This window comes from Felis catus, chromosome B3, assembly GCF_018350175.1.
Source record: "Felis catus isolate Fca126 chromosome B3, F.catus_Fca126_mat1.0, whole genome shotgun sequence".
In the NCBI taxonomy this organism is placed as follows: Eukaryota; Metazoa; Chordata; class Mammalia; order Carnivora; family Felidae; genus Felis; species Felis catus.
Genome location: NC_058373.1, coordinates 53,774,698 through 53,798,411, shown reverse-complemented (window position 1 = coordinate 53,798,411; position 23,714 = coordinate 53,774,698). Strand labels below are relative to the sequence as shown.

Here is a 23,714-nt window from a genome sequence, read left to right as displayed (position 1 = left end):
CACTGAAGATGCTAAGCAGTGGAGATATAAGATGACAGCAGTATTTCCAGGAACACTATTAGCCTGGTGGTAGTGCACGGTGGAGCCCAGGCTGGAAGCTAGAATCATTGGGAAGAAGAGCTCCAAGATATATAGGACTGACTCTACCGCAGCTCCATGGGTGAGCCTTGATTGGCTTAAAGAAATCAACATTTCTGTTCCCCAGGCCACAGAGATTGGTCTGGGGTTGGGCATATAACCCAATTAGACAGATGGAAGATAGATAGATAGATAGATAGATAGATAGATAGATGACCTCCTAAGAAAAAAGATTCTCACATTTCTGTCTGGAGTTGACATGGGAAGCAAGCATGTAGTCCGAAGGGGTTGGTTGGCAAGCATCTTTGGATCATGAGGGGAGAGACTATGTGAGAATAGAGGTGGTGGAACAATGGTGAAAGAGAAATGGGTTCCAGGTCCTAACGGTGAAAGGGAAATGGGGTCCAGGTCCTAGCACCAAAGCCACCAATGAAGGCTTCTCCAAAGCCTACTCTACCCCTGGACTCTGAAGTTACTGCTAAAATTCTTATTTCTATGCAAGCCAGTTTGGGTCTTGTTTTCTTTCGCTTGAACTGAAAGACTACTGATGCACAAGGCTGAAGTGATCCTCAGCATAAGAGAGAAGAAAGGGGTCATTCGCAGTGATCTAGCACTCTGGAAAGTAGCTATTCGAAGACATGACAAGAGGGTTCTAGGAGGCTCCCGAAGAGACCGGCCATGAAGGAACAGAGGTGGCATGAGGACATAAAGAGAGGGCTGGCTCTAGGGTGCCTGGGTGGCTCAGTTGGTGAAGCATTGGACTTTGGTTCCGGTCATGATCTGATCTCACGGTTGGTGAGTTAGAGCCCAGCATCGGGCTCTCTGCTGTCAGTGCAGAGCCCACTTCAGATCTTCCGTTCCCTCCTCTCTCTCTCTCTCTCTCTCTCTCTCAAAGATAAATAAGCATTTAAGGGGGGGGGGGTGGCTCTGAGCTTCCGCATGAAAGAAGCGGTGCCACAAGAATGATTTCAGTCCTGACCCCTCCTTTGATTAACACTACAGCCTACTCCTCAGGGATAACCAAGGCCCCCACCCCATTCCCAGGGAAATGATGCAACCAGTCACTAGCTGGTAGCTGGATCTGCCATGAAAGACTCGGGAAAGGTAAAGAAAGTGTTGTTTGAGCAGGTCCCAGGGATAAAAAGAGGGGGCTTAGAAAATGGAGGAGGGGAAGATTGTGAAAAAAGCAAAGAAAAGATTGCTAAAGAACATGGATAGAAACTTGGAGAATAAGAGGGCAGCATAATGTGGTTGCTAAGGGAGGGCCCTGGGGCCAGATACCAGTTTCAAAACTCATGAGTCACTTACTCGCTGTCTTAATTTACCTATTTGTAAATGAGCCTGAAAGTGCCACCTTCAGGTGACTGTGACGCTCCAGAAACATATTACAGGGAAGCCCCTAGCACAGTGTCTGGCAGGAGGAAACGTTCATTACTTGTGGCTATCTCCTAAGAATAAGAAGATGAATGCGGGAAGGCAGGAGAGGAAGGAAGCAGAATAGTGCTTTACCTAGATCCCCACCCTCCTCAGTAGCAAGCAGCAAGTATTCACTCCATAGAAGCAGCACTAAGGGAAATTAAAAAAGAGGGTCACACTAAAAAAAAATAAAAATAAATAAATGGCTTTTGAGAAATTCAAGTGTTTCCTTAATTTGCTCTATGTTGTAATGTTCTCTGACGAAGCCCCTTAGTAAATGTCGGTTGAAGTGGGCTGACACTAGTTGAGAATCTTCAACATACAGGAGAGAAGAATCACGTAGAACCAAATATTAAAAGTCAAACACACACATGTCCAAAACCGCCGGAGCTTGGTTTCAGCTGGCAGAGTGTGGCGCTCCCTCACGCCCAGTCTGGGCTAGCTGGACCCGGCTGGGCCCGACTAGGATCACAGTGTCCCGTCCTCACCTACAGCCCAAGGACTGGGGTGAGGTGGAGGTGACAGTCTCGGGTGTCTCTGTTCAACCGTGAAATCCTCGCCACAGGAGACGGCCCAGCAATTGGGCTGCGGGGGAGGGTGCAAATCTGACAAGACACCAAGCGGAAAGCCCCTGGGCCCAAGAAGGGAGAGATGGGATTCTAATTTGGCAGTGGCGCCTGGTACCCGTTGCTAATAAATAACCGGACTCACATTTACAAGGCGCTTCACTGGTAATAACAGCAAGTCGTTTGTATAAGGCACCCTGCTAGTGGTGGCAGTGAATAGCGCGAAGCTTACGTTATCTCCTCTAATCTCAACAGCCACTAAGTGCCTCTTGTCATCAGCATTCGGACAAGGAAACCGTGGCTCCGAGGTGGAAGGTACTTGGGTCACAACGCAGACCGCCGGCGGCGCGCGAAGCGCCTCAAAGCCTCCTTCCCCGCCGGGGGAAGACCACAGGGCCGAGCGCGCAGGTGGCTGCACACCCACCAGGGGGCGGGCTCAGCCGGCGGGTCCCTCCTGTCACCCCGCCATCCACAGGTCGCTCCACTTGCCCGAGAACCCGCGCTGGTGCCGGCAGCGCAAGTGCTCCGCCGCCGCCCCAGCCTCGCCGCGCGCCCCCCGCGCAGCCCGCCCGCCGTCCGCGAGGAGCCCTCCCCGCCGCCGCGCTGCACGCCCGGAGCGCGCCTCCTGTCCTCGAGGGGACTGGGGGCCCCGCCGCCGTCATGCTGCCCGCCCTGTACACGGCTCTGGCGGGGCTGCTGCTCCTGCCGCTGCTGGTGAACCTCTGCTGCCCCTACTTCTTCCAGGACTTGGGCTACTTCCTGCGCCTGGCCGGCGTGGCCCGGCGAGTGCGCAGCTACGGGCAGCAGCGGCCGGTGCGCACCGTCCTACACAAGTTTCTGGAACAAGCGCGCCAGAGCCCGCACAAGCCTTTCCTGCTTTTCCGTGACGAGACGCTCACCTATGCGCAGGTGGACCGGCGCAGCAACCAAGTGGCGCGGGCGCTGCACGACCACGTCGGCCTGCGCCAGGGAGACTGCGTGGCGATCTTCATGGGCAACGAACCAGCCTACGTGTGGCTGTGGCTGGGGCTGGCCAAGCTGGGCTGTGCCATGTCGTGCCTCAACTCCAACATCCGCGCGAAGTCCCTGCTGCACTGCTTCCAGTGTTGCGGCGCGAAGGTGCTACTGGTCTCACCAGGTGAGCCCGGGGACCGCCCGCCCTGGCGGTGGGCTCCCCCGCACCTTGACAGACCAGCCACTGCATGGTATAGAGGGTTGGAAAGGGAACTTCAGGTCCGAACTGGAAGTGTAGAGGGAGGGGATGGCAACCCTTCCTCAAGACGCTAATGGTCATTAAAACAGACCGTTGTGGAAGCTCTTTCAGGCACTGTGTTAAGCACCGTGCAGTACATAGTGTTGCTTTTAATCCTCACATAACACAGGGCTTACTATCGGGCTTTGTAGGTGAGACCACCGAGGACCGTGAAGCCTTAGGTCCCAGGTTGTAGAGCTGAGGAGAGGGGTTAACCAGAGCTGTCTATCTTCAGCGTCCAGGCTTTTAACCAAAACCGACAATATGGGCATTAAAATGCAGAGAATCTTAAGTGTGAACTCTAGAGGATCCCCAATGTTCTCACCTCTGCTGTTTGATTGGCTACATGATCACGAGAAAGTCATTTTCTCTTCCTGTCCCGTGGTGTCCTCCTCTAATAGAGGGTCTTCACTGCTGCTTCGGGCTCTCAAATGCTGTTAGCCTCTCTGGATTCTCACTGCAAGAAGGTTACCCCACCTGCTCCCCAAGAAGACTTTGGGGATCTGCTGCAGAGACCTCGTCAGTCCCCATTACATCTATAACCAAAGCGACCGTTGGTTCTGTAGTTCCCTCCTGCCACACTTGAAAGGATGATCCTTTCAAGAAAATCCCCAACGATTTCTAGTTGCCTGAGAAAAGAGACGATTTAATCTCTTAGTAACTGGAAGTCTCTCTTAAACCTATTACTTTACCTTTTGGTTCCTAAGAAAGTATCGCAGTGATCTTTTTTTTACCAATTCAGGAGTGATTTAAATACTACTTGCCTGCATAGTATCTCAGGCTTTGTGTGAGGGAGGTCAGGGACTGCAGAGATTAGGTCTGTAATCAAGTCTTGTAGCACAAACTTTTGAGGTTAGGTTTAGAAAAGCAGATGATATAAAAACCACCAGGTAGAGAGTCCCCACAAGGTACAAGCTAGTTGCCACAAAAGGACAGGGAGAAAATAAGATGAATTACTTCAAGGATGTTACACTCCAATAAAAGAACTAAGCCACATACCCAAATGTCTGTGAACGTGATACCCAGAAGAATGTGATAAGTATGCTGAAAGAACTACAGAGTTGGGCGTTGGGGGGTGGATAGAGGCAGGGGATGAGCAGAGAGTGAAAATTCCTGGAGGCATTGACACTGAGCTGGGCAAGTGCAGTAGGAGAGAGGGGATTCCAGGCAAGAGGAGCCCCAGAGGCTGTTTTCATCAGGTTCATAACACAGATGCTTCATTAGAGTTTTGCTATGTAAGGACAACAATAGTGGTAGTTTTTAAAGGCTGTTTACTGAAGGGACTCTACTGTAGAGAAAATAAGGACTCAGGGAATTCAAAGAATGGCCAACGGCAGAGACCTCACTTCCATGAAGGGGATTAATTTTCCAGTGCCAACTTTAATCAAGGATCAAGGCATAGAGATAATCTGATCTCCACTTCTCTCCTCTCTCTGAGTTGTACAAGGAAAAGCTTAGATGAGTTGCTTCACTGGACTTTGATTATCTCAAAGGCTTAGAATTCTCTCATATATCTTTGAATAACGACCTAGCAATACCTAGCATATAGTAGTCATTCAATAATGTTTGTCAAATTAATGAGTTCCATTATTCTGGTTGGTTGCAATAGGCTTTCTTCTCTGAAGCATAAGAACCATTGGGTTAGGCATGAGGACATGAAAAATGATGTAAAAAAGTTAAATATATCCTGATTTGAGAAAATCCATTTAGATCCAATCTCCCAGGCCCAGCCGCACTCTACCAAATTTGTTTACCTCCCAGTTCACCTCTGGCAGTTGGCTGTAGGAGAGAGGTGCTCTCCTGGGGTCTCATTGCCAGAGAGGGAGCTGGTCATGAGCATAGGATGGGCTGGGACCATAGTAGGGAGGGTCTGTACATAGGATAGTGGAGGACAAAAACGGAAACATCAAAAAATAATGTACTCAAGGGCTGAGATCTCAAGCAGCCCAAGGTCTGAACAGAGAGCTAGCTTAAAGACATTCTCTAAAATTTTTCTTCTTACCCTGCTCATAACTAAAGGTTGCAAGACAGGTGGTTGTAAATCTCCATCAAAATAAACTAGCACTTTGCTAGCATATTCGGGAAGGCCAGCAGTTCTTTTTCCTTAGAAACAAGAAGGGTAGAAGCAAAACAACTTTAAATCAGACGTTAATGTTATTGAATCTGAAGAAGGATAGAATTCAGATTATTCTGCACATTGAGTGTAAGTGGCCAGTATTCTAAAAAGACCTTCCTACAGCCTCTTGAGAAAAATAAGGAAGTAGATAGCTAGTAGAAAGGTGACATGGCTGCTTGTGGATATCAAATGATAACAATTATGTAAGTCCTGGTATGACTGGGTAACTTCATGACAAAGAATTATGCTTGATTCTGGGACTATTTAGAAAGTGAGAGTTCGCTTAAGTAAGAACTTTAAAATAATATTAAGAAGATATATAACTACACAAAGGTAATATGAATATGTATTCCCCTGTTAAAGATTTACTTGTTGCTGATAAGACTTAACCTTGGTTAACATCTTTCTGACCTCAGGGCAATTTGTTTTGTGGGGGGAGGGGAAGAGGTGAATGCACGCCTCTATCTGAAGGTGTTCTAACTCGTACCTTGTCGATGTACAGACCAGACAATGGGTTCTTAAATGTGATAATTCCAAACTGCCTATGCTAAAAATGCAAAATCACGGTTACAAATGGCATTTGAAAGGCTGTTTTCAGACTGTCTCCAAGGGCTGTCAAGAACCAGTTTGTGTTTCAGGTGCCTTTTTGAATGAAGAAAAGGTAAAGCCTTCAATCCTGACTTGCCCATCTACCAACCATTTCACAATCATCTTAGAACTTTGATCAAAACACATTTCCTTTCATTGCCTCCTTTTCAGGTCCCACTTTATTGATAAGCATTTCTGGGGTGTTTGATTTAATTCCATCAGATACCCATTCAATGAGGCAATGGAGTAGCAGAACAAGCCTCTAGATTAAATGCCTTTCCTAGCAGAAAGCTGCAGAGTTAGCCAGTAGCATCTCACCAGCTCAGTGGTGAAGACTGGTTCAGCTCGCCACCTGCCCTCTCTCCCCACTTTCTAAGAATGGGCCCAGGTGTTCATAAATTTCTTCTTCTTTTATTAAAAAAAAAAAAAGCAGAGAAACTTCATATGCTATCTTGATTTCTTTTCTTTTTTTTTTTTTTTAACAAGATAGATTTTAAGGAAGGGAGGAGAAATGTGGTAATCACTCAATTTTCCATCACTCCAGCCAGTATGCACTGCTTTCTCTGAGGTTCTATTTCAATCCATGGCTTAAAACCAGACCATTGAGGAATCAACAGGTCTGCTCTACACCACTGAGATAACTTTCTGTGAATACTGTTTTTCACACCCAAGCTTTTAATAAAGCTCAAGGTTATGCTTTTCAAAGAACATGAACAAGAGATTGTCAGTAGTACTCTTCAAAGGCAGATTCCACATGCTTCATTTAACAAGTACTGAGCAGAAGGTCAAATAGGCAGCATCTTCTAAAAAGTAAAGCCGTCTTTCAAAACTTTAACCTGAATGGCTGATATAAGGAGACAGGAATCCTATAAACCCAGTATATTTCTGTTCATTTTGTATCTGTCTTTTCATACATAGACTCACTGAGCTTCTGTCCCCATTTGTAGAAATTGGGTTACTGTATCTTTATCACAGGGTTCTTGTGAAAATTATGACATAAATTGTGTAAAGCTACTCTACAAATTGGTCTATACAAATGAAAAATATAAGGGCTTTGCTATCAGTAAGGATGCAATGTATATTGGTTGCTGTGATAGACTACCCAAATCCCCTCTCAGGACTGAGATGCTCATTCCTTATCTGTTGGGAGCATTGGCAGCTAAAGTTCTCAGCTGAGACCACTTCCAGGATTTGCCCTTGCTTAAAAAGAGCCACTGTGCCCAAGGTTAAGCACTACCCTCCCCGCCCCCCACCCCTGCCTCCTGCATCCAGTGACTGGTTCATGGGCAGGGGTAAAGGTATAGCCCACTTTCCTTAGTTTGGAACAATCCTGAAGGGCCATCCCAGGCCCAGAGTCCCCATAGGATCAGAGGATCAGTTGAGCGAGTCCCCTATGTGACTGCATCACTGTTCAACTTTCCCTCTATCCAGTCCGCTTCTCTTACAGCCTCACAGATGTCATTCCCAAGAACATTCCTGCATGTAAATCTCAAAACCCAGAGTTCCCAGCAACTCAACCTGTGCCAAGTAGAATTATTTGAGCTTTTGTATCCAAGTGGTTGATTGCCACTTTTAAGTAAGCAGACTTTATGGTAAGAATTAACACACACACACCCTACATAAAAAATCTGTGAAGGGGAAAACATGTATGTCCAAATGTAGTCATAAAAAGCTTAAGGAAAGACACTAAATAACAAAGAGATAGTTAATAACTGATATTCACTTCCAGAATTTCCTTTCAAGTTTCATTTTTATAGCAGCATCTCTAGGGGAAGAAAGGCTGCTACAATTGGACATGTTAGGTGTGTCTAATATGGTTGGTGAGTCACTGGACCCTCAGGTCAATGCCCAAATGCTCATTGTACACCAGCAGCCCAGAGGACATGTAGGGAAATTGTGTTGGGCAAGGTCAGTGGCCTTCCCTACAGCTGAGATGCCTTCTCCGAAAGGTATCACAAACTAAATGTTTGGTAGGGTAGGAAGATGAATGTAGTAGAAGATATATGACACCAAATTGCTTGAACTGTAATCAAGCATGACACCTGCTTAATTACATTTTCTTTTTCCTTTTTTAAAAAATGGAATGTAAATTTCATGCTGAAAAATTTATCATGGTCTTCCACGCAGTCCATTTGCCTGACTTACACCAGGGACTTGGGCCCTGCCCCCATCCCAGCCTCTTCTTCCAACCTTCTTCCCTCCTGTTCTACACTCCAGTCAGCTTTAGCCTCTTAGTTACTTTGGTACCATGTTATGTGCCCCCCCCAGCCTTTACATAAGCTGTTCCCTCTGCTAGAAACAGGCACAGCCAATCTCAGTTGATCGTCAACTTGTTGCCAATTCCTGTTTATCTTTCAGGTCTCCATTTAGATGATCCTGCCTCTGGGCTGTCTTTGTGTTCCTCCCCAAACATCATAACCCCTATTGTGACACCTAGGACACCTTATTTTAATGGATAATTTCCTCCCCCATTAGGCTCTATAGAAACAGGGACAGTATCAGTTTTGTTCACTGTTATATCCAGTGCTTAGAACCATGCCTGGTACATAGGGAGCACCCTTTAGATAGATATTGAATAAATGTTGGGAAAGAGGGAGGGAGAGAAGAAAGACTAATCCAGGTAACTTATAACACAGTATTTAAGTATATAGCCTCAGAGGAGGGAGGGAGGGAAGGAAAAGAGGGAGGAGATTTCTTAATTCTTGAAGTAGCAATTGTTGTTGTCATTTTTAATTTATTGGTCTGGGCCCTTGTATGCAAGGCATATCTGTATTATAATAATTATATCGTTGTGCATTATATTTTATTAGAGGTTTATCAACTCATAGTATTGTAAGATCTGAATCCTTTAAAATCAACAGCTTTAGGGGCGCCTGGGTGGCTCCGTCGGTTAAGTGTCTGACTTCAGCTCAGGTCATGATCTCGCGGTTTGTGAGTTCGAGCCCTGCGTTGGGCTCTGTGCTGACAGCTCGAAGCTTAAAGCCTGCTTCAGACTATGTGTCTCCCATCTCTTGGCCCCTCCCCTGCTCATTCGCTGTCTCTCTCTGTCTCTCAATAATAAGTAAATGTTAAAAAAAATTTTTTTAATCAACAGCTTTAGTTTATTCCTCTGTCTCTTCCACACAAACACAATCCTTTGTGCACATTCTTTGAATTACAAACACTTGTTGAGCACTCACTACTGTTGACTGTGTGAAGATGATTAAGTTATGATCCTTAATCTCAAAGTTTTCACTAATAGAGGAGAAAAAGAACGAGCAAGTTGTACTATGTACTAACTACTCTGCCAGAAGTATATGCAGGCCCCTGTGGGAGCACCTCACTTTGTAGAGGGAGGGAAGGCAACAGAGAGAAGTGTCACCAAGGGTGAGTCTTGAAGGGTGAGCTGGAGTTTTCCAGGTGACCCGGATGTAGGAGGGCACTCAAAGCAGGTAAAACCATTTGGACAAAGGCCATGAGATGTGAGGATATGGGTATAATCCGTTCACATAGATCAGTGTAGTTAAAGGAAAGGGGACAAGAGATGGTACTAAGAGATGACATCAGAAAAGTCCCCAGGGGTTAGACTGTGAATGAGCTCGGGACCTCACATGTTGCATAAGGAGAGTGGACTCACCACAAAGGATGAGCAGCCATTGAAAGATTCTGAACAGGGCAGTAACAAGAAGCCATAGTGTAGCTGATCAGTTGGAAGCAAGGAAAGATTAGAGATAAGGAGATTGATCAGAAGGCTAATGGGATGATTAAAGTAGGAAATAATGAGGATCTGGACCAAGGCAGTGGCAAGGAATGGGGTGTTTTTATAACAGTCATATTTTTGGTTAATATTTTGAAGTGCTGAAGGAACCTGTTAAAAGAGTAGAAAAGGAGAACGGAAGTTCAAGGGGCCAAAAGAGGGAGAAGCTGATCTGATGGAGGTTAAAAAAATATTTGAGGCAAATAGTTTATTGAAGAATGGTGGCCACGGGTGCCTGGGTGGCTTAGTCAGTTGAGCATCTGACTCTTGATTTCGGCTCAAGTCATGATCTCATGGTCCTAAGATTGAGCATGCATCGGGCTCTGTGCTAGTGTGCAACCTGCTTGAGATTCTCTCTTTCTCTCTCTGCCACTGTCCAACTTGAGCGCTCACGTGCACACACTTTCTCTTTCTAAAAATAAAAATAAATAATAATAAATAATAATAAAAGAATGATAGCCAATAGAAACTCCAGGAGAAAACTCACGAAGTATGATTATAGTGTGTTACTTCTGCAGTGAATAATATTTACATAGTTATAATCTTGTTGATCCTGATTATTGGTGTTCAGCTTCTAGAACCAACCCATAAACAAAGCTGGGAAGATGGAATTATAGCCTCAGAATAGATGTACATACTATTAAGCTAGACAACATAAAGTGGAGATAGTAACTGTTGGGAGTGGACAAGGGTAAAACAAGGGTGGGGATCAAAATTGATAGGTCCCAAGGTAGCAGGAAAAGCACATTGTTTGGTGACAGACAAGTGACTGTTACAAGACCTAGGTTTAAAAAAAATGAAAAGGGATTGTGCCTCTAGGCAGCAGGTTTAGTTTTTAAGAGGGATGGGGTAAGGGACTGTTGATCTTTATTATAGACTCTTTTGTACTCTTTGATTGATTTTTACCATGTGCATGAGTCCTCTGGTTAAAATGTTTTGAAATTTTTTTTAATGCATCTGTCCAGATGATATTTTTTGTTTTGATGGAGACATCATATATAAACATCTGAAAAACAAAGTATATAGGATGCATTAGGTATAGCCTACCCAAGGTAATTCCTTCCAGTATTGGGTCACCTTCCTATTAAGTATATTCACCTCAGCTATCACAAATTCAAGATAAGTAAGCTTAAAGGTCATCTCATCTTGTGATTTAAGGGCACATAAATCAAGTAGCAAACATGAAGGTTTTTTTGGCATTGACCTATAGTAAAAAATATATTTGTCTGTGGCCCAGTACCCAGACACCCACATAACTGAAACACATCTTTAAAAAACTGATACTTCCCTCTTACTCTGTGTGATACACTCTGAAAATTTATATTTCCTTCTATTTTAATTTTTTTTAATGCTGGTCACTTCAAATGATTTTAAAAACCCACTATTGTACTGTGCCCTATGGTTTGAAAAACATGCTAATCAGTCCTGTTTTCTTCTCATACCAGAAAATGTGCTTATGAAATTTGGAGGTTATTTCTCAGATAAGCTGAACCTTCCTTGGGGAACTATTTGTTACTGATATGTTAAATATATATATATATATATATATATATATATATATATATATATATATATGTTGGGGCACCTGGGTGGCTCAGTCAGTTAAGCATCTGACTTCGACTCAGGTCACGATCTCGCAGTTCATGGGTTCAAGCCCTGCATCAGGCTCTGTGCAGACAGCTCAGAGCCTGGAGCCTGCTTCAGATTCTGTGTCTCCCTCTTTCTCTGCCCCTCCCCCACTTGTGCTCTGTCTCTCTCTCTCTCAAAAATAAACATTAATATATATGTGTGTGTGTGTGTGTGTGTATACATATATATATATACACACACATATATGTTATATAAAGTTCACTTCTATCATCTTAGTTAGCATGGCTGCCTTGTTTTCATTCCTCGTCTCCTACCTTAAAATTTTCTTTTTTTCTTTTTCATCACTAAGGGACACATATATTAGGAATAACCAAATTCATTTCTGGAGTATTTTGAGATGTATACCAGACATGCTTATAAGTTATATGCTTATATATCTTGGTTTTTATATAGACCACGTGTCCATTTGTACAGATTTCAACCATCTGCCGCTTATGAAACCATTAAAACCTAGCCTTCCCTCAAACTTTGAAATCTTGTGATATTTTTCACATGTAGCAAATTCCATGTTTAATATCACGTGACTATAAGCTCCACTTGTCATGTCTACACAGTTCAGCAAAAATTATGCCAAAAACATAATTACTGTGAGGCTTGTTATACTAATAGAACTTTTTAAAGTGGACTAATTTAATGTGTTTGGATTTTTTTTTCCTTATTAAGAACTACAAGAAGCTGTGGAAGAAGTGCTACCAAGCCTGAAAAAAGATAATGTGTCCATCTATTATGTGAGCAGAACTTCTAACATGGATGGGGTTGAATCTTTACTGGACAAAGTGGATGAAGTGTCAACAGAACCTATTCCAGAGTCGTGGAGGTCTGAAGTCACTTTTTCCAGTCCTGCCTTATACATTTATACTTCTGGAACCACAGGTAAAAATAAAGAGAGGATTCTCAAAGAAATGGACCTATCCTGAAGGAGTTAAAGGTTGGGTTAGGTTTTCAAATGGTCTTTTCCTTTGGCAAAACTTACCCAATAACTAATACTTAGAGGATTTAGCTCTTTCACCTGTGGGAACTGATCTTATTTCATAGCATATAATCCTATTTGGGTTTGCCCAGGCTACACATATTTCCCCCTAGTTGGTATGTAGAACAGATAAATAGGTTAAGCAAGAAATACAAAAATAATTGTGAGGATGGATGAAATTTGGCACTGAATATGTTTTTGGAAGTTTTAAATGATTGTTGGATTTTTATTATATTATATTCCAAGTCCACACATAATGTATAACCAATTATTAATGGGACTCCAAAGAAGACATTAGGACAATAATGGGGTTGTATTTTACATAAATGTTTTTACCGCTATCTTCCCATGCAACACTGACTTGGTGCTGTGGGTATAGGATGGCTGTAGCCCAGGGCCTAAAATAGTGTATTTCATCCAGTCTAGGATATCTTCAACTGTAAGCTGCACCATAACTTTATGAGCCACTAAGAGAAAACACTGCCAATTAACAGTGTTATTGGAACATTGCTATATAGAACATGCACTATTAAAGATAGAATGCACTATCCACTCTCCTATGAGCTTTATGGTCTATGTTCATACAATTCTCCTACCATCCTTAAGACAGATACCAATCTTATTCCCATTTTACCAATCCAGAAACTGAGGGTAAGAACTTCTCAAGACAGGTAGAAGTGTCAAGATTCACCTTGGTAGGCTGACTCCACAGCTCATAAATCTGACCTCTCTGCCACAATACTGCCCAGTTCTTCCATTTAACAGATATGTGGTGTCTGCCTAATATAGGCCAGGGAAAACATTATGAAAATGTTAATAATATGAGGCCTGAGGGATATAGTTAGAAGGAGGACAGGAAGCCAGTACCAGCATGCTGACCATTATTACTAATATTGGAAAACTGAATATGTGAATCTTCTCTCTTTTGATTAAAATTTTATTTTTTTTTTAATTTTTTTTAACGTTTATTTATTTTTGAGACAGAGAGAGACAGAGCATGAATGGGGGAGGGGCAGAGAGAGAGGGAGACACAGAATTGGAAGCACGCTCCAGGCTCTGGGCCATCAGCCCAGAGCCCGACGCGGGGCTCTAACTCACGGACTGTGAGATCGTGACCTGAGCCGAAGTCGGACACCCAACCGACTGAGCCACCCAGGCGCCCCTAAAATTTTAACTTAAGGTAACGCACACATGAGTTTCCTTGTAGAACACTCTAACTGATTATAGGTAAAGCTAAGGTTTCCTTTGAGCCTTTTATCTCAACACCAGCCTATAAACACTCCCTCCTTCACCTTAACAGGCCCTTGGCACCCATCTGCTCTCCCAGTTTTCAGACCTGAATGTCAACTTCCCTTCATACAATCACTTTCACTTAGTGTTTTCTTTAAGTAAATGAAGAAGGGAGATTGGGAATGGCATATTAAAACCAATGCCCAAAGCATGTCCATCCTTTTTCCATCTGCCGGCAGTTATATCCTAGCATGCCAACAGAATGGTGGAATGACATAGTTAACCAAATGCTTCCCCTATGTACAGATAGTACCTCAATATATGAGACTTCTACCCTCATTTCTTAATAGAATGGTAAAATTTAATTGTAACCTTTGGGAAATGATTGAGAAAAATGGAGTCCGTGGTTACGGACAAGTAGTTCTTGTCTTAATGCCAGACATTAGACCTGCAGGTTGGTCTGCAGATTTTAGCAGTCAAATATAAAACCCATTTAGTAGATCTGCAGGTTTTAGCAGTCAGATATAAAATCCATGTTAGGGAGAAAAAGAGAATGGAGGGGCACCTGGGTGGCTCAGTCGGTTAAGGCTCCGACTTCGGCTCAGGTCATGATCTCATGGTTGGTAAATTCAAGCCCTGCGTTGGGCTCTGTGCTGACAGCTCAGAGGCTGCAGCCTGCTTCAGATTCTGTGTCTCCCCCTCTCTCTGCCCCTCCCATGCTTGTGCTTTGTCTCTCTCTGTCTCTCAATAATAAATAAACGTTTAAAAAATTTTTTTACAGGAAAAGAGAATGGACACTCCTTAATTTAATCCCGCAATTCAGAATTTATATTTAATTGGAAGATAAATGGTTTGATGTGTATTTACTTCTCTCCTTATCTCTGAGTAAAATATTTGCTAAGTTACTCTCGTAAAGATTACATAAAAGAACTCATTTAATCAGTTGGAGAACAAAGTTCCTCACAGTCCTTAGCACAAAATTACATAATACCCACCAAACATTCGTATTTCTTCACTAACACAAAATCTTAAATTAGGAAATTTTTGAAAGTACTTCAAAGCAGCAAAGGCTATGTATTTCATTTTTAAAATTTTACTATACCCCGTTCATGCTCTGTCTCTCTCTGTCCCAAAAATAAATAAACGTTGAAAAAAAAATAAAAATAAAAGAAATAAAAATAAAAAAATGGGGCGCCTGGGTGGCGCAGTCGGTTAAGCGTCGGACTTCAGCCAGGTCACGATCTCGCGGTCGGTGAGTTCGAGCCCCGCGTCAGGCTCTGGGCTGATGGCTCAGAGCCTGGAGCCTGTTTCCGATTCTGTGTCTCCCTCTCTCTCTGCCCCTCCCCCGTTCATGCTCTGTCTCTCTCTGTCCCAAAAATAAATAAACGTTGAAAATAAATAAATAAATAAATAAATAAATTAAATTAAATTAAATTAAATAAAAATATACTATAGAGCTTTTACTATCCAGACAATTCTTTTCCATGGATACAGTTGATTTATTGATGCCTTCTTCTATGTCTTCGTATTAGTGTAGAATGGGGCATTGATACTGACACAATGCCACTGGCCCTCTGTCAAAGAAAATGAATTTTGAATTGTGTTTACAATTATGGTAGTGTGCTGGACATACTGCTTTGCCTTATAATGAATGGCTGTTTCTTAGGCAATACCGATCAAAGGCACCATCAAATATGGAAGGGTCTGAGTCTGCAGAGAACTATCTTCCTGTTCACAACGTCCATTTACCCACTCAGGTCTTAACCTCTAGCCCCAGCTCCTTAGTAATGGCTTTGTGCCCTCCCCCCACTAAACTGACTTCCCCTGGGAAGCAACATAATTTTTTTTAATGTTTATTCACTTTTGAGAGAGACAGGCAGACTGTGAGCGGGGGAGGGGCAGAGAGAGAGGGAGACACAAAATCCGAAGTAGGTTCCAGGCTCTGAGCTGTCAGCACAGAGCCCGTCATGGGGCTTGAACTCACGAACTGTGAGTGGAAGTCGGACACTTAACTGACTGAACCACCCAGGCACCCTTCCCTGGGTACAATATAAATATATCCTTTTAATACAGTCTTACCAAAAAAGTGACATAAATTACATGTAAGAAATTGCAAATATACCGAAACTACACTGAGATACCATTTTTCACCTTTCAGACTGGCAAAAATTCCAACATTTGAGAGCATACCTAGGCAGGGCTATGAGGAACAGGTACACCCAGATATTGCTGGTGGGAGAGTGAATGGGGACAGCCCCCATAACTCTCAATGTGGCAATACCTATCAAAATGACAAAAGATGTTTATCTTTTGACCCTGCAATCTCACTTCAGCAAGTTTATCCTACAAATACAGCATCATTCATACTGCAAACTACCATGTGGACCAGGCTATTCACTACAGCATCATTTGAAATAGCCAAATAGTTAAATAAATTATAATGCAACATACAAAGGACTTGATGCAACTGAGAGAGAGGGAGGGAGGGAGAGAGGGGAAGAATAAATGAATGAATAAATAAATAAGGGAAATTTCTTTGTATAAATGTGGACAGTTTTCTACCATACATTGCTAAGTAGAAGGGGGAGAAAGTGCAGAAAGGTGTGAATTTTTTAAGGTTATTTACTTTGAGAGAGACAGAGAAAGTAGGGAGAGTCAGAGGGGGAAGGAAAAAGAGAATTCCTTTTTTTTTTTTTTAATAATTTTCTTTTTTTTTTTAATTTTTTTAACATTTATTTATTTTTGAGACAGAGAGAGACAGAGCATGAACGGGGGAGGCACAAAGAGAGAGGGAGACACAGAATCGGAAGCAGGCTCCAGGCTCTGAGCCATCAGCCCAGAGCCCGATACGGGGCTCAAACTCACAGACCGCTAAATCGTGACCTGAGCTGAGGTCGGACACTCAACAGACTGAGCCACCCAGGCACCCCAGGAAAGAGAGAATCCCAAGCAAGCTCTGTGCTGTCAGCGCAGAGCCAGAGGCGGGGCTCAAACTTACAAACTGTGAGATCAAGACCTGAGCCAAAATCAAGAGTTGGACATTTAGCTGACTGACCCACCTGGGTGTCCCTGGGTGGAGAAAGGACAAGAACAAATAAGCAACTCTTCATATTTGCTTATATTTATATAAAGAAATTCTAGAACAATACTTAAAGAATGCATAAAAGTGATTATGAAGGAAAGTGATGGGAATGGAATAAGCTATTTAATGTCTCTGAATCTCAGCCTTCTCATCTGTGGATTAAAGAATATAATTTTACTTACCTTGTTAATTATGAGAACTAAACGAAATTTGAAAATACCTTACAAGGTGGTAGGCACAAAACAAAAATTTGATAGACATTCATGCCTTTTTCTTCTAATTACACCTAACTCAGGTGTCAATAAGCTATGGTCTGTGTGCCAAATACAGCCCCTCCCAACCTGATTTTGTAAATAGAGCTTTATCAGAACACAACCACATTCATTCCTTTCTGTGGTTGGCTGCTATTGGCTATAATAGTAGAGATGAGTAGTTTTAACAGAGGTTGTATGACCCTGCAAAGCCTAAAACATTGACTATCTGGTCTTTTACAGAAGAAATTTGCTGGCTCTTGATGTAACCAGTCATGGCCCTCTCCTCTGCATTCTCTAACCACTGGATGATGGATTCTTCTAAGCCAGATCTCTCTTCCAGACCACTGGTCTGTGAATGATTCCATCCTGACTCACTCATGCCTTCTCTTGTATCTTTGCAAAGGTCTCCCGAAAGCTGCCAAGATCAATCACTATCGCCTGTGGTATGGAGCTAGCTTTGCCACTGCAAGCAGAGTTAGGAAAGATGATGTCATCTATACCACCCTGCCCTTGTACCACAGTGCTGCGCTTATGGTCGGCCTCCATGGATGTATCGTGACTGGTAAGACTTTTCTCTCAACAAGGCACTGGAGTCCAGTACACATTCATATGTGCTCAACAGGGAAAGTAATACAAAATTTGCCTACTTTCCTGTCTGCCAGGGACAGCGTTTAATTCAATGTTAACAGCAAAGCTATTTGGCTCACGTATCACCAGCAAGTATCTAGAATCATTTCTATTTCCTCGTGCCTGCTAGTCTGATAAATAATGCCACATATGTTCAGGATATCAAGGAGGAAACTTCTTTAAAACATTTTTATCCAAGTTAAGACACTTGATTCTTAAGTTCTGTAAATAATTCCCCTCTGTCATTTATGTCTTCCGAAATCTGCATGTGGATCTCCATCTGCATCTGATGTAAACTTCTCCCTTAGCCGTCCCCATCCTACTTCGTTCTTCCCCCCTCACACAACTCCTCAGCTCTGGTCAGAATACCTTGCTTTCCATCTCTTCTCTTTCTTTCTGAAATGTTGCCATTCAAATTAGAGTTGCCATTTTTTTCCTTTCAGTAGGCTTTATGCCACTTGTATACATTAAGACTCAGTCCAATGTCCACCTCTTCCAGAAAGCCATCTCTAACTCTCTAAGTAAAAAAAAAACTTAATTTTTCCCCCGTGCGGCATTTCCTTTTAAATACTCATATATGTATATATAATAACATATATCCACATACATATATAAATGTATGCATGATGGCCCAAGCCTCTCTTTTTCCCTCATCAACTTATTGATCAGCTGTAAAATACTTACCCCAGCCTCAGTACCAGCCTTCACATCAGCCAGGAACAACTGACTGGGCCTGATCATATAGCTGGGCTCTTCAACAACTGGGGAACTCTGAGGCTCCCAAAGGGACTAATTCACTGCTCACATATTTGCTTAAGCACCAAAGATACATTTTAAGGAAGAAAAAATCATACTTAAAAAATCTTTTCCTCTTCTAAAACATCACACTCTTGTATATTTAGGAGTAAAGCTAAACTAAGAGCATGAAAAAGTATTTCTGAGATGTTTTTATTTCACTTTACTACATCTTATGACTATAATTTGGTTGGGTGTGATATATATTATTTTTACCCATTGTAATATGATATAGTTTCACATTGATATATATTTTTTTACCCATCTTTCCCTATTGCTATTATAACAAATTACCACAAACTTAGTGGCTTGAAAACAACATAATTTTTTTCTCTGTTTTGAAAGTCAGAAGTCCTATAATCCAGGTGTCTGCAGAGCTGTATCCCTTCTGGAAGTTCTAGGAAAGAGAGAGTCCATTTGCTTGCTTTTTCCAGCTTCTAGAAGCTGCCTGCATTCTTTGGCTTGTGGCCACTTTTGCTGTCTTCACAACACATTCCTCCAGCCTTTTGTTTCTGCATCCATCCCCTTCTGCCCTTGACCTGCCTGCCTTCCTGTTAGAAGGCCATTTATGATTACCTTGGGCCCACCCAGGTTATCCAGGATGATCTTCCCATCTCAGAATCCTTAACTTAATCACATCTACACAGTTCTTTTTGCCATGTAAGGTAGAATGTTCACAGGTTGTATGGATTAGAACATGGACATCTTTGGGAACCATTATTATGTCTACCTCACCCATCAAAGAATAGATTTCCTGCTTGTTCAAGACCTTGGCTCTCCATTGACTGCAAAGTTAAGTCTGACTCCTCTACCTGGCACTTCCAAGTTCTCCATGATGGCACCCCTGGCTGCTTCTCTAGGCTCATCTCCCATGAGCCACCCCCTGTTCACCACTCCAGTTACAGGCCAACTGAGTCTTGGCTATCTTCCAACGCCTTCTGGACTGTCCTATCTTTTTGTTTCATACTGTTTCCTCTGCCTGGAATTCTCTTACCTTTATTCATATTCATTGCTCAAGACACAATTCAGATCTACCTCTTCCAAAATATGCCTTTCTCAGCCCTTGCCCCCAACCAGAATTAATACACACACACACACACACACACACACACACACACACACACTCATGTTCACATTCCCTTAGAGATTCATTTGAAACTCTTATTTATTGCACACTGATTTTTATTAGAAAGATGTTGGTATGTGTCTTTTCCCTCACTAGATTGAAAGCCTCTGTTTTTATCCTGGTTAAAGCCTGGTTTTATCCTAAACCATGTCTTACTCATTTTTGTATTGAATCTAATTGATACTCAAAACTTGTTTGTGAATATAATTCACATTTAAAGTTCTACCTTTCAAAAATGACAAATATAACCAGGGAGTTTTTTGTAGCATCTCTTTATTAACACTTTATATACACTTCTCTGTAGGTGCTACTCTTGTTTTGCGGAACAAATTTTCAGCCAGCCAGTTTTGGGATGACTGCAGAAAATATAATGTCACTGTCATTCAGTATATTGGTGAACTTCTTCGGTATTTATGCAACTCACCCCAGGTAACGCTTCATTCATTTTGCTTCATTCACTTTGAAATGAATAAGATAGAAATTCAAGTAACTTTGGTCATGCTAGGTTTCGGCTGCTTCTCACACATCTATCAGTTTTCAGTGTAGACTACAATTGTGTGTCATGATAAAGTGCTTGGCACCACACCTATCATATAGAGAGGATTTACTAGGTGGCAGTTGCTATTAATATTATTATTCCCTACCTTTTTACCTGTTTTCACATCTCGCCCTCTGTCTAACATATCCTCCACTTCCCTATTTGTTTAAAGCCTTCTCACTGTCAAAGCCCAGTTCAAATGATACCTCCTATGTTAAACCTGTTTGGTCACTCCGACAAAAGTCATCACTCCCTTCCCTTACATCATTTGATTTTTACCCCTTTGTGGCCCTTGTCACATTGTAAGTGTTTGTCTTCATACCTTTTTTTCTCCCTAAGCTATAAAGACTTTGATGGCAGGGACCACATCTTGCATCCTTACTTGTCTTATACCACAAGACACACAGGAAATTTTTACTTAATGTTGATTAAAAAATCCCCTTGTGGCTTTGAAACCATTTGACTAAGTCTGTCAACAAGCTGGGAGCAGACGCCCAAAGTTACTCCAGAGGCCTTGGATCTACTCTGTTTGCAGAGGTCCAGATGTCTTGATGGGGCTGTTCGAAAGAACTTCTCCTTCCTGGTCCCTCCACTCTCATCAGAGGTCTGGCAGCCTTTCCGGGGGCCAAATCAAGGTTTCTCAGTGGCGACACTGCTGATATTTGGGGCCCATTCATTATTTGCTGTATGGAGTTATTCAGTGCACTATAGATGTTTAGTAGCACCTTTGGCGTTTACACAGGACATGGCCATAGTACCTTCTCCCTCCCCCCAGGCTGTGATAATCAAAATGTCTTCAGACATTGCCAGACGTCCCCTGGCAGGCAAAATCAACTCCAGTTGAGAACCATTAGACCAGACAATGCAGTAAACTCAGCAGATTCTGCTTCTTTTAGTCCTTTCAATCATTGTAAGACAGCAAACTCAGGGGATCACTAAGTTGATAAATGGCTATTTAGAAGCACCTGTTATGTTCAACTTGTATAACAGCTACTGTGTGACTTGGAAAGGAATCTAGGATGCTCCTGCCCCGGTTCTTCCTCTCCTCACTTCATTCAGTCTTTGCCCACAGATCAGCTCATCATAGAGGCCCCTCCTACTAATTAACAAACATATCACCTCATCCCTTACCATCCCTCTCATGGGTGGGTACTGTCCCTCCTGACATAGTACAGGTTTATATGACAATTGTCTATCTCCCCCAGTTAAATGAACATTCCATGCACCAGGGACTTTGTTCACTGCCAGATCTCCAGCACTGAGATGTGCATCCGGCACGTTCTGGGCATCAACAAACTCTGTTGAATGAACCTCTAAATTCTGGCCCCTGAAAGGTGTATGATTAACTTAAGAGAGGTAATATGTTCCCCCTGAAATGTTTAGGCTTAGCACATATTATTCTGATTTGGGCAGCAGATTCGACAGCTTCATGAGCGTCATAATTAGCTATGAGCTGGATTAGGACCTTTCCCACAGCAATTTCTGTTGATGTCATTATTGAATTTTTTTCACATTAGTATCCCATCTGGCCTTCAAGATTGCATGCCTCTCTATTAAAACTCAGAAATCCGTATGGAGCCCTTCTGTTTGGCTTTTCTTCTCGGCCTCAAAGGCACCCCTTTGTCAGTTAGAAGTCTCCTGGGGGAGGGTGTGTCGACTTGAAGAAAATAAACATGTTTGTGTAGCTCTTTCAGGCTTACACACACTCACACGTATAAACACTTCCACCTTTGTCCCTCCTTATAGTGTTGTCTCAGATGCTGAAAAAAAAATGTGATTTGGGTTTTATATCCTCAAAATATATGTTGATTTGTTGTATAATTCATGGAATATATCAAATCTAGAAGTGGATATGGAGTTTCTGTTTGCTCATGCTTCTCCCCTACCCCTGATTTCTGGTTTTTTTAAAAAATACTTACAAGAATTGTAAGGAATGATCAAAGTTACCTCAAAAAAACTTTCAGTTAAAGGCTTTTTAAAAATGATAGGAGCTTATATATAGAAAATCCTTAAGACAAAAAACTGTTTTTACTAATAAATGAATTTGGCAAAGTAGCAGGGTACAAAGTCAATACACAATAATCAGTTGTATTTCTATACACTAACAATGAAAAATCTGAAAAGACAATTACAAAAAACAATAACATTAAAAAACAATGACATAAGATACTTAGGGATTAACTTAACCAAGGAAGTAAAAGACACATATAATGAAAACTAGAAAACATGGATGAAAGAAATTAAAGAAAACATAAATAAATGAAAACACACCCCATATTCACAGATTGGAAGATTTAGTATTGTTATAATGTTGCAGCTACCCAAAGTGACCTATAGATTCAATGCAATTCCTATCAAAATCTCAATGACACTTTTTGCAAAAACAGAACAAACTTATCCTAAAAGTCATAGGGACCCCAAATGGCCAAAACAACCTCAAAGAGAACAAAACTCGGGAATTTACACTTCCTAATTTCAAAACTTTCTACAAGCCTATAATAATCAAAACAATATGGTACCAACATAAAGACAGACATATAAACTGATGGAATAGAATCAAGAGCCCAGAAATAAGCCCTCATATGTGTTGTCAAATGATTTTTGACAAGGGTGCCAAGACCATTTACTGGGGAAAGGACAGCCAATCTTTTCAATAAATAGCACTGGGAAAACTGAATATCCACATGCAAAAGAATGAAGTTGGACTCTTACCTAATACCGTATACAAAAATTACCTCAAAATGGAAAAAAAAGACCTAAATTTAAGACTTAAAACAATAAAACTGTTGGAAGAAGACACGAAATAAAACTTTATGACATTGGATTTGTCACTGATTTCTTGAATGTGACACCAAAGCCATAGGCATCAAAAGAAAAAATAGACAAAGTGGACTTCATAAAAGTTTCAAAATTCTGCCTCAGAAGACACTATCAACAGAGTAAAAGTGCAGCAACCAGAATGGGAGAAAATATTTGCAAATAACATATCTTATGAGATATTAATATTTAGAATATATAGAGAACTCCTAGACCTCAATAACAAATAAAGAACCTGATTCAAATATAGACAAAGGACTTGAATAGACATCTCTCCAAAGAAGACGTACAATGGCCAATAAGCATATGAAAAAAATGCTCCACATCACTAATTATTAGGGAAATGCAAATCAAAACTACAGTAAAATTCCACTTCATTCTCATTATGATGGCTACTATAAAAACATAAATAAATAGCAGCGAACAACCAGCATTGATGAGGGTGTGGAGAAATTAGAATCCTATTGGTGGGATGTAACTGGTGCAGCCCCTGTGAAAACAGCATGGCAATTCCTCAAGACATTCAAAATAAAATTACTATATGATCCATCAATTCCATTTCTGGGTCCTATACCCAAAAGAATTGAAAGCAAGGTCTCAAAGAATTATTTGTATGTTCATGTTCATAACAGTATTACTCATAATAACTAAAATGTGGAAGTAACCCAAAGGTCCAAGCCAAATTTGGACAAACCAAATATGGTATGTACATACAATGGAATATTATTCAGCCTTAAAAAGGAAGGAGATTCTGCAGTATGCTACAACATGGATGTACCTTGAGGACATTATATTAAGTGAAACAGCCTATCACAAAAAGGCAAATACCGTATGATTCAACATATATAAGGTACTTAGAGTAATCAAAATCAT

At 41.7% G+C, this 23,714-nt stretch overlaps 1 protein-coding gene across 1 annotated transcript in view; it reads left to right on the top strand.

Annotated features, from left to right (window-relative positions):
- The first annotated feature begins 2,252 nt into the window (after positions 1-2,252).
- Positions 2,253-23,714, top strand: part of SLC27A2 (solute carrier family 27 member 2) — a 43,920-nt gene continuing 22,458 nt past the window's right edge. Inside the window, exons 1-4 of the mRNA XM_003987149.5 lie at positions 2,253-3,198; positions 12,066-12,275; positions 17,342-17,500; positions 19,791-19,915. Of these exons, the coding sequence (XP_003987198.2) occupies positions 2,721-3,198; positions 12,066-12,275; positions 17,342-17,500; positions 19,791-19,915 (972 nt within the window). The 5' untranslated portion in view covers positions 2,253-2,720. The remainder of the gene's footprint in view (positions 3,199-12,065; positions 12,276-17,341; positions 17,501-19,790; positions 19,916-23,714) is intronic.